Raw genomic sequence first — 11,352 nt, 5'->3', positions numbered from 1 at the left:
TGCAGGCAAAGGATGACTCAGCCCTGTGTGCCATGACCCCCAGCGCTCTCTTAAAGAGCAGTGGCCGCCCGCCAGGCCTTGCTGGCTGCCTTCCGGGCACGCCCGTTGGTCCCCCGCAGCCCTCGGGGCAGTAGGGGCCGCCTCCCGCGCACACTGCGCTGTGTGCTGGTGGGTCTGAGCCCACCTGAGCCTCTGCGAGGACTGTCTCTAGAGAGCTGCCCTCGTGGCTGCTCGAGTACTGCTTCCCTTCTTACCCCACCGTTGTGTTGGCTTGTTCTTTACAAAGCTTACATTGACACACACCCTGAATGCTACAAGGACCTTGTCATCTCTTGGGGCCCTGGATTTTCCCTTCTGCAGAATGAGGACCAAATCTCAGGGTCCCTAGGGTTCCTCCTTCTTCCAAGACTCAAGCTGCACTGTCCAGTGTGGGCCCCCTCGTGCCACACGTGGCTGCGTCAGTTCAAGTTTAAATTTGTTAAAATGAAATTAAAAATTCATGTCCTCCGCTGCACTTGCCACACCATAGCCACATCTCACCGGGGCAGCCCGTCTCCGTGGTCACAGAAAGTCCTACTGGACAGCACTGCTCTGGAGCCTGTCACACAGCCTGGGCAGCCGTGTGGGGGGCCAGGAGCTCGGGGGTGACCGCCTGCTGGGGTGGCCTGAGGGTGAGGTCACGTCCAAGTCCTGACTCAAATCTTCGCCAGAATCGATTGTGTGACATGCATCTGTGAGCATCTCCCTGTTGAAGAGTGAACTCTTGGAAAGGAAAGCAGGGTTAGGTAGGACCTGGCCCCAGAGAGCCCTTGCGTTGCGACCCTAGAATTCTGCCCTTGGCCAGACACTAGCTGAGGACAAAAGAAAGCCATTTTAGAAACACAGGGTTTCAGGATTTGAGTGCCCTTGCTGGAAGGATTATGTGGAGGAGTCCACCCACACGAACAGTGAATCCAAATAAGGAATGAAGGAAGGGAAAGACAGGGTTTGGCAGCAGTACCAAAACCAGCAAAATTTGGTTTAAAAGTACGTACTCGACTGGTTGGTGAGCTCTTTTCTTTGTAAATGCTAGGACGGTTCCTGACAAGACACAAAACTTGCCCCTGAAAAACCATGAGTGAACCGAACCGCATGGCTATTGTTTTTTTAAATCGAGGTAAGACCGTGGCAAGTGCAAGTACAGACTGCGCAGGCTTTCACTTTGGTGTGGAAGAGGGAGCGAGAGCTTAGAGAGTTTGTGGGAAGATGTAAGTTTAGAGCAGCCGCTCGTAGATATAAATTATCCAACATCCAACTCACAAGTAGGAAAAAAACCCAAAAAGCTTCAAGCAAAGAGGACACTGGAGAAAAAGGCTCAAGGAGGCGCCACAGATAGACGTGCAGATGGGGTCAGAGCCCGTCCATCCCCGTCTCGGGTCACAAATCCAAGTCCAGCACCTGCTCTTTAATAGACACTTTCAAAATTATACAAAAAAAGTAGAAGGGATGGGAAAGCTCTGCTAAATCCAGCACAGTCCTAATCAGAATGACATTTGATTTTTTAAGAACCTTAAACTCTAAAATTTATATGGAAGAAAAGATCCACATTGAACCTTGAAACTTTAAAAAAGTTTAGTCACCTTTGAAAATGAGTCAAGAGCAGTGATTTCCTTCCAGATTATAAAAAATCGGGGGGAAAACAAAAAAGCTACAAACCCACCGTAGAAACACTGCCAACACTGTAGAAATACAGCCGGCCGCACAGACCCTCGGACGGGCTCGGTGCTGGTGGGGGCGCCCGTGGGTCCCTGGACGAGAGGCCTGTGTCCTGGGCGGGGCTGGCAGAGGAGCACCGTTTGTGGGAAAAGGGACACTGACCCAGCCTAACTTCGTACGCAGGCCGACCCGAGGATTAAAAGTCTCCGTGGGAAAGAATCGCAAACCAGTAGAAAGAACGGTGGGAAAATACATTTGTGAGCTGGGAGTGCAGAAAAGCTTCTTAATCCCCGAAGCACAGCCGTAAGACAAGGTTTTGATGGGTTAGTTTCCATAAAGTAAAAATTCCTGTGGGGCAAAGGACACCATGAATAGACAGACCACTGAGAGCAGACTGAGAGACGTGTGCTCAGAGTTTAGAACTGGCAAAGGGCCTGATGCTTAGATGTAAAGGACTCCTGCAAACCAGAGGAAGGAGAATCCGGGTAGAAACATGGGCTCAGGACAATCAGGCAGCTCAGAGAAGAGGGCAGGGAGCCGATCCGCTACAGTGCGGGGTTGCTGTGGGGGAAGAGGGGGCACGGACTGGGGCGTCGACGTCGGGAGTTGTCCCCTCCTGGCCGGCAGGGCACTGCACGCAGGCCCCGGGCACAGCGGTGGCTGAGTCCAGGCTGGGCCTTCGGCTATGGTAAATGCTCCTCAGTGGGGAGGAGCCCACAGCGCCCTTGCTGGGAAACCACAGGAGGCCACAGCCACGTGGACTGCACGTCCATCACAGAGGGATGCGTCCGAGTAGGAGGGTTCCCACAACAGGGACGGAGTGGACGAGGGGATAAAGTGAGGCCCGAGTCCCTGCTGAGAGCACCCCGTGAACGGAGGGTGGTGAGCACAAGCCGCCTCACCAGGGCCTCTGCAGCGTGACCACGCCGACGGTAAGCCAGGGGGAGGGGGGGTGACGACGCCGACGCTAAGCCAGGGGAAGGAGGGGCGGTGACGACGCCGATGGTAAGCCAGGGGGAGGGGGGGTGACAACGCCGACGGTAAGCCAGGGGGAGGGGGTTGACGACGCCGATGGTAAGCCAGGGGAAGGAGGCAGCTTCCGTGGGGGATCTGACCTTCGTCCCTCAGCAGGCACTCGGCACCTGCTCCGTGCCAGCCCCTCTCTTGGGCACCTGGGAGACATCGCGACAGAGGTTTTTAAATTCCTGCCCTTGTGAACTTCACATACAGTGGCTATAGATTAAACAATAACCGTAATAAGACAGTTACGTAGTTGGAAGGTGACCCGTGCTTTGGAAGAAAGCAGAGCGTTTTGGACAGGCTCGCTGAGGAGTCATTTAACAGGAGGAGTGGGTGACCCTGAAGAGAAGACCAGCACTGGGGAGGGGGCGGGGACCTGAGAAGGGGCGGCAGAGGTGGGGAGGGGCAGAGAGTGAAGCCGTAGCCAGAGCAGCCTGGAAGGAGGTGGGGTGAGGGCGAAGGAGCCCTGAGAACCCCCAGCTCTGGGCTTGGGGCACTTGGCAGGAAGAACCAGGGGGGATGGGGAGTCGGGGTAGGGACCCAGGGGGGCCGAAGGAGAGATAGGGGTCGGGGGGCAGGGGACAGGCATGCAGACGCACTGGACCGGGGTGAAGGCTGCGGGGATGGAAGTGCCCTGTGCAGCCAGAGACAAGCAGGCAGGACGGCGGCAGATGGCTGGTGAGCAGGCTGGGAGGCTGCCTGGAGGAGGGTGCTCCTTTTGTGCAAGGAGAAGGTTTGGGGGAAGCGGGGGAGGGTCCTGGGGGCAGGGAGCACGCTGTGCAAGCGAGGTAGCTCGTCTGGGCACAGGAAGCCTTGAGCATCCGTGGTCCACCCCTCAGGCTCTGTGCAGAGCAGGCAAGTGTCAGGAGGACGGAGTCCTTAGCAGCTAGCAGTCACTACAGTGGGCACTCACCTCAGTGGTTTCACCCAGACCAGCAATGTGTCCACCCCCAAGGATGAGGTGCATTTGTTCCAAACCACCTTTCCAGACTGCCTCATGGCCGAGGGTGGCCTGAGACTCGTGCTTAGCTGATGACGCCTGCTTTCCCGAGAAGAAGGGCAGGTGCAGCTAGCATAGTACCTTGAATGTGGACTCGGTGGCTGGACCTGCCACAGCAATCCTGCAGCCACAGGCAAGGGCTCTGGCCCTGACACCCTTGAGCCACTGAACCCACCCAGGTGCCAGCACCTCCCTACTTATGAGGTGAGGAAGAAAACCTTTTGGGTTAAGCCACACAAAGGTCTGGTGTCAAAGCCACAGTAGTTGGAGGCTTAGCTTTTTTTAACTGATGTATTTCTGAATATTATATAAACATATATTAAAAGTTATGGTCAAATAAAGCTAGTATAGCAGTGGCTCCTGGGCCTGGGCCCTTCCTAGCACCTGGGACCCAGCAATACAGCCGTGCTAATTGTAGCTTGCTTGCTTGCTTAAATTTTTTTTAATAATATATTTTTATTTTTTATTAATAGACTATTTTTTAGAAGTTTATTTATTTTAATAAATTTATTTATTTTTGGCTGTGTTGGGTCTTCATTGCTGCACACGGGCTTTCTCTAGTTGCGGCGAGCAGGGGCTACTCTTTGTTGCGGTGCGCGGGCTTCTCATTGCAGTGGCTTCTCTTGTTGTGGAGCACGGGCTCTAGTCGTGCTGGCTCAGTAGTTGTGGCTCGCGGGCTCCAGAGCACAGGCTCAGTAGGTGTGGCGCACGGACTTAGTTGCTCCGCGGCATGTGGGATCTTCCCAGACCAGGGCTCGAACCTGTGTCCCCTGCATTGGCAGGCGGATTCTTAACCACTGTGCCACCAGGGAAGCCCTAATTTTTTTTTTTTAACTGCTAAAATAATGCAACTTGAAAAAATTTCAAACCATAATACATTGTATAAAGTGAAAAGTAAAAGATTATACGCAGGGCATGTGTGCCTTTGTACGCGCCTGTGTCCCTCTGAGGGCTCCAGCTGAGCTGTGCACTCGCCTCCAGCAACCTGCTGCCACTGCTCTTCTTGAGCAGCCAGTGCTGGGGCCACCAGAGCTGCTGTGCCACCGACAGCGGAGAGCCTGGGACCCTGCGGGTTGGTCTCTTCCGGGACCGTCCTTCGCAGCGGTAGCCAGAGGAGAGTGTCCAGCGGCCTAGGCTGGGGAGCTTGGCCAAGCCCTCCTGCCACAAGCCCCGCAGGGTCAGCCTGAGGCTGCCCTCTGCCAGGATTTCTCCTCCTCGACTGCGTCCCTCCCGGTCCTGTCCTGGGGTGCCGAGGTCAGGGGCTCCAGCCAGGATAAGGGTCAGACTCAGGGATTTCCACAGGCAGCCAAGGGCACAAGGGGAATGGCCATGGGGGCAGGGCCGTGAGGACAGGGTCCCTCCCAGCTCTCTGCCCTCAGGGCTGACCCAGACTTGGCTGCCAGACCAGGCTGGTGCTGGGATGTTGGCCATGACCTCGGAGGCCTCTTCCGGAAGCCGCTGTGCCAGGTGGGAGCCCGTTCTGCCATGAATGGGTCGCCAGAGGAAGGGGGTAGAGGGACCCAGGGAGGCTGGGCAAACACCTGGCCCGTCAGGGCTCCACAGGCCCCTGGGCCTGGCGCGGCATCTCCTCCAGGCCCTCGGGGGTGAGAAGGGCCAGGTGCTCCGAGTGGCTTCAGTGGGGGGACCCCAGCCCTGGGGAACCGCGGTTGCCCACCTGCCCGCTGGACGCACCGCAGAGCAGCTCACTTCGGGCGGGGCCTTGGCAGGTGGGGCGGCCTCGGTCGGTCCCTGTGCCCCCCGGCGCAGACCGCGGACAAACACCCCACCCCAGCCCTCGCGCTCGCCACAGCGGGGCATCTGGGGCCTGGTGCGGGCTCCCATCTGCTCCTCCAGGCCTCGGGCTCTCTGGACTAAATGGCAGCTGCCCCAGCTCCTGTAGCTCTCCCCCCCTCGCACCGTCCCAGCCACCAGCAGCCCTCCCGGCCGCAGACCTCCCCTCGCTCTCTGCCCCGCTCTGCCGACCCGGCAGCCGCAACAGTGGTGTCCGTCCTCCCCGCACAGGGATCCAGGCGCCGGCAGGAAGGACGCAGGGTCAACATGGCCAGACGGTCCTCCCCGCTGGCCCAGGATCCCCGAGGAGGAGCCGCGGCCCTGTCTCTATTAACGGGTGGTCTGTTCCCCCTGCAGGCAGGCGGGGGGGTCTGCACTCCAAGCCCACCCTCGGGCCTTCCCAGGCCCTGCCACGTGGAGGGGAAGGCAGGCACTCCCTGGGCAGGTGGGCAGACAGACAGCTGGGGGGCCAGCCTCCCTGTGCTCCCCGTCTCCCTGGTCTGGAGCAGGGGCCCAATCTAGGGCGACTTCTTCTGCTCCCGGGCCGGACCCAGCCCTGCTCCAAGCCCCGTCCTCCCCTCTGAAGTGTGGACTGTGCGGTGAGACAGGGACCGGGCCCCACGTGCCCCTCCTAGCCCACCCGTCCCCACCCCGGGCCTGGCCCTGGCGGGATGCAAGAGCGGGATGCTGTACAGACGGGCCCGGGAAGAGGACAGTGCCGTCCTGATCGACGTGGCCGCCGGGGCAGAGAAGGGGGACTCTCACAGGAGCACAGCCAACGCCTCGGAGGTAACCCCTCCCCTCCTCCCCTCCCCGGGTGCAGGCTCGGTCTGCTCTAGGGTTAGGAGGTGGACGCAGGGACCCGGGAGACAATGGCCCCAGGCCCTTGGTGGGGCGGATGCATGCCAACTGTGTCTTCCCTCCTGCGTCCCCCAGCGACACCCAAACCCTCACCTGCCCCAACGAAGGGAAGAGGGAGGTGCCCTTAACCCTGAGGGATGAGCAGACACCCCTCAGAACAGGCTGAACGGGGCCGGGTTGGGCCCCCGGCGAAGGGGGAAGGAAGGAGACACAGAGCAACACACCAGGGTGACGCGGTTGCCTAAAAACAGAGCCGTGAGCACAGCAGACGTGGCCAGTGTTGGGTCTGGGTAGAGACTGTGGGTGCTTGTTGGGTTGTGTCTGCTTCATTCTGCATCTGCCAATTTATCAGAACACAGAAGTGACGGGGAGAGAAGGCCCTAACCCCCCAGAGGGCGGAGATGGGCTTTAGAATTAGCGTCAGGGTCAGAGCGTGGGTAAGCTTCAGATGGGTTAGGTGAGGGTGAGGCTCGGAGCTCTGTACGGTGACGTTATTGATAGCGTGGGTTTTCGGTTAAGGTTAGGGTTAGGGTTAGGATCCAAATTAGTGACAGGGTTCAGGTTAGGTCACCTTGGGCCCAGGGGAGTACAGATGCTTTTGATAAAGTGTGCTGGGGTGAGAACACCCGGCCCCACCTTGTCTTAGGTTCCAGCCGACCCCCGGGGCCCAGGTCAGCCACTCTGTGAGGCCCCAAGGATCCTGAGGGCCTCAGCCTGGCCTCAGGCTCACTCATGTTCAAGCTCTGTCCCCTGGGTCAAACCTGGAGAAGAACACACCTCCTGGGGCCTGCAGGAGACTCCCTCCGGGCAGCCTGTTGTGGGCCTCCTTTGGCCATCTCTAGGTTCCCACCCCTGTCCCTGGGGGGCCACAGACACCCCAAGTGAGGCTGTTGGGGAAGATTCCGGGTCCCAGACCCGGGAGTCCCCGCCAGGGAGGTTCCTCTTCCCTGGTCCTCCGGGACCTCGAGCCTCCGGCTGCTGCGGCCTGAGAGTGGACACAGGTGCCTCCCTTCCTGCTGCCCCAAAACATAGCCTCAGGGGAAACACTCACCCGGAACATCTAGAAACGCAGAAGCATTCCACCCTCTGGGCACCGTGACCACCTCTGGCCTATCCGAAGGGCACTTAGGGGCCATCCAGCTCTTCTCCAGCCTCTGGAGGCCAGCATGGTGGGCGCCCCGGGTCCTGCCCGTGCTGCCCACAGCCCAGGTGCTCCGTGGCCCGTGGAAGCCCCCAGAGAGGCTGGAGAGGCCCGGGGCTGGCCTCACCCCCGGATGCACGTGTGTGTGAGCCCCTCTGGCCACCTGGTCAGAGGCTGCCATTCCTCCCACTTCCTTCCCTCCAGCTGGATGTCAGGCAGCCACCAGCAGGGTGGGAAGCCCCGCCAAGCCCTGGGTCGGTGAGCCCCTCCCAGCATCTGCCAGCCGTGCCTATGTTGGTACCGGGGCTGGGGACACAGATGGGGCGCCCAGGGGTGGCAGCGGGAGGACGGGGCCCAGGCCACCATCCTCAGGAACCAGGCCTCCCCTCCCTCGCCCAGCACCATCTCCGGAGCCAGCTGTGGTGCCAGCTGCTGTGCTGGAGGGTGGGGTGAACAGCACACAGCAGGAAGGGGGTCCCTACTGATGAGGGGAGCTGGAGAGGGCTCGGGGGCAGAGCGGTCGGCCGTCTCCCTCCTGCTCTGGCCTCGGGACCAACTCCAAGTCACCTCAGACTCTGCTCTCTTGTGCCCCACACTTTCTCTACCTTCAAAGTGGATCGGATCCATTTCTCCTCACTCCCCACCCCGCGGCTCCTGTCTGCCCCGAGCCACCGTAATCTCCCCAGAGTTCTGCACCAGTGCCCACCTGCCAGCCCTGCTCTCCACGCAGCACCGGAAAGACCCGTGCTAAAAGGAGATGCCCTGACCTCGCACCCGTTAGAATGGTTGAACGACAGCAAAGAAACAGAAAACAAGTGCCGGGGAGGACGTGGAGAAACTGGAACCCTCGTGCACTGCCGCCGGGAAGGTGAAACGGCGCGGCTGCAGTGGAGAACGGTATAGCGGTTCCTCAAAAAATTAAGCACAGAATTACCGTATGGCCGTCATGGCGGGCTTGCTGAAGAAGACCACTGGCCTTGTGGGACTGGCTGTATGTGAGAGTCCACACGAGAGGCTAAAAATATTGTATACAAAGATTCTTGGACAAATCCCTAAAAACGCAGCATACCGAAAGTATACAGAACAGATTACAACTGAGAAGCTGAGTACGGTTAAAGCGGAACCAGATGTTAAAAAATTAGAAGAGCAACTTCAGGGAGGCCAAATAGAAGAGGTGATTCTTCAGGCTGAAAATGAACTAAGTCTGGCAAGAAAAATGTTGCAATGGAAACCATGGGAGCCTTTAGTGGAAGAGCCTCTTGCCAACCAATGGAAGTGGCCAATATAAACATCATTAAATGACTTATGTGTTTATGGGAAACTGATGTAATTAAATATTCTGTTATATTAAAAATATTTCCATATTATTGACATCTTATAATCAAGAAAACTGATACAGACCATATATAGGAGACTTGATGAAATTGCTGATTATGTAATAGGGACTTGTGAATCGGTTTTTGATTTGTAGAGCATTCATTCAAATTATTTCAAAAATATTTTTTAAAACAGAAAAAAAAAAAAAGAATTACCGTATGATCCAGCAATCCCACTTCTAAGTTTATACCCAAAAGAAGTGATGACAAACATTTGCGTTGTTTCCATGTTGGGGGTTATTGTGATTAATGCAGCAATGAGATCACGTACAAGATTTTGTGTTAATGTAAGTGTTCATTGGGGGTGCGGGGGCGTATACCACTGAGTGGAATTTCCAGGTCATATGGTAACTCGATGTTTAACATTTTGAGGAACCGTCAAACTGTTTTCCAACGTGACCCCCATTTTACAAACCACCAGCAATGAATGAGGTTCCAATTTCTCCACATTCTATCCAACACCTCTTATTGTCTGTCTTGGTATTATAGTTGTCCGAGTGGCTGTTGGGTGGCATCTCACTGTGGGTTTGATTTGTATTCCCCTAACGACTGGTGATACTGAGCATGTTTTCATAGGCTTATTGCCAATCTGTATATCTTCTTTAGAGAAATGTCTATTCAAAATCTTTGCCCATTTAAAAATTGGGTTGTGGGACTTCCCTGGTGGCACAGTGGTTAGGAATCCGCCTGCCAATGCAAGGGACACGGGTTCGAGCCCTGCTCTGGGAAGATCCCACGTGCCGCGGAGCAACTAAGCCCGTGCACCACAACTACTGAGCCTGCGCTCTAAAGCCCTCGAGCCACAACTACTGAGCCCACGTGCCACAACTACTGAAGCCTGTGCTCTGCAACAAGAGAAGCCACCGCACTGAGAAGCCCACGCACCGCAACTTAGAGTAGCCCCCGCTCACCGCGACTAGAGAAAGCCCACGTGCAGCAACGAAGACCCAGCACAGCCAAAAATAAATAAATAAATAAATATATTTATTTTTTTTAAAAAATTGGGTTGTTTGTCTTTTTATCATTGAATTGTAAAAGTTCTCTTATGTTCTGGGTACAAGTCCTTTACCAGATACATGATTTGCATATACACATTTTTTCTCTCAGTCTATGGGTTGCCTTTTTCACTTTCCTAATGATGTGCTTTGAAGCAGATAGGCCTTTAATTTTGATGAAGACCATCTTACCAATCTTCTCTTTTATTGCCTTGCTTTTGGTGTCGTATCTAAGAAATCATTGCCTAAACCAGGTCATTAAGACTTACAACTATGTTTTTTCCTAAAAAGTTTTATCATTTTAGTCCTTATACTTAGGTCTGGGGAATTCCCTGGCGGTCTAGCGGTTAGGACAGTGCGCTCTCACTTCCAAGGGCCTGGGTTCAATCCCTGTTTGGGGAACTGAGATCCCACAAGCTGCGTGGTGTGGCCAAAAAAAACCCGAGAACAAAACAAAAAAGAACCTTAGGGCTGTGATCTTTAACTTATTATCTTTTTTTTTTTACACACACACACACTTATGTAGATCTTTAACTTATTATCTTTTTTTTACACACACACACTTATGTAGATCTTTAACTTATCTTTTTTTTACACACACACACTTATGTAGATCTTTAACTTTTATTATCTTTTCTTTTTTACACAGACACACACTTATGTAGATGTTTTAAAAGTAGATTTCTGCTATTGTTTTTTGTTCTTCACAAAATTTTAGAAAGCTTTTCACATCAGTACATATAAACACATCCCATTCTTTTTTTTAAATTGGGGTATAGATATTTTATTAATTTACCATCTTAACTCCACTTTGAGTTAATTTTTGTAAATGGTGTGAAGTAGGGGTCCAAATTCATTCTTTTGCTTGTGAAAATTCACTTGTCCCAGCAACATTTGTTGAAGTCACTATTCTTTTCCCATTGAATTGTTGACCTCTTTGTTTTAAAAACTGATAATAAAATATATGGGTTTATTTTCGAAATCTCAAATATATTCCGTTGATCTATATGTCTGTCCTTATGCTGGCGCCACTCTGTCTTGATTATCCTATCTTTTTTTTTTTTTTTTTTTGCGGTATGCGGGCCTCTCACTGTTGTGGCCTCTCCTGTTGCGGAGCACAGGCTCCAGACGCACAGGCTCAGCGGCCATGGCTCACGGGCCCAGCCACTCCACAGCATGTAGGATCTTCCCAGACCGGGTCACAAACCCGCGTCCCCTGCATCGGCAGGCGGACTCTCAACCACTGCGCCACCAGGGAAGCCCTTATCCTATCTTTGTAGTGAGTATTGAAATAAAAAATTGTGAGTCCTAAAATTTTGTTCTCCTTTTTCTACATTGTTTTGGCTAATCTGGGTCTCACGTGTTTCCATATGAATTTTAAACTTGTCAATTTCTGCAAAAAAAAAAGTCAGCTAAGATTTTGATAGGGACTCTGTTGAATCTGTAGGTCAATCTGGGGAGTACTGCCGTCTT

At 54.2% G+C, this 11,352-nt stretch overlaps 1 protein-coding gene across 2 annotated transcripts; it reads left to right on the top strand.

Moving 5' to 3' along the window:
• The first annotated feature begins 8,454 nt into the window (after positions 1-8,454).
• On the top strand, positions 8,455-8,818 carry LOC114897223 (NADH dehydrogenase [ubiquinone] 1 alpha subcomplex subunit 5-like). 2 transcript variants are annotated; one of them, XM_029225990.1, is made up of 2 exons: positions 8,455-8,534; positions 8,616-8,818. In XM_029225990.1, the coding sequence occupies exons 1-2, from the start codon at positions 8,455-8,457 to the stop codon at positions 8,794-8,796; spliced, it is 261 nt and encodes an 86-aa protein (XP_029081823.1). In that variant the 3' UTR covers positions 8,797-8,818. The 2 variants fall into 2 exon arrangements, with proteins under 2 accessions (XP_029081823.1, XP_029081822.1); XM_029225989.1 differs by having other exon boundaries at positions 8,455-8,818.
• Positions 8,819-11,352: the final 2,534 nt, after the last annotated feature.

This window comes from Monodon monoceros, unplaced genomic scaffold, assembly GCF_005190385.1.
Source record: "Monodon monoceros isolate NGI ecotype Baffin Bay Population unplaced genomic scaffold, NGI_Narwhal_1 Super_Scaffold_16, whole genome shotgun sequence".
In the NCBI taxonomy this organism is placed as follows: domain Eukaryota; kingdom Metazoa; phylum Chordata; class Mammalia; order Artiodactyla; family Monodontidae; genus Monodon; species Monodon monoceros.
Note: the sequence above shows the minus strand (reverse complement) of the source record. Positions and strands in the feature narration are given on the sequence as shown.

Bases quoted from the DNA above. Each gene is read 5' to 3' on its own strand.
- LOC114897223 (XM_029225989.1), top strand. From the start codon at position 8,455: ATGGCGGGCTTGCTGAAGAAGACCACTGGCCTTGTGGGACTGGCTGTA.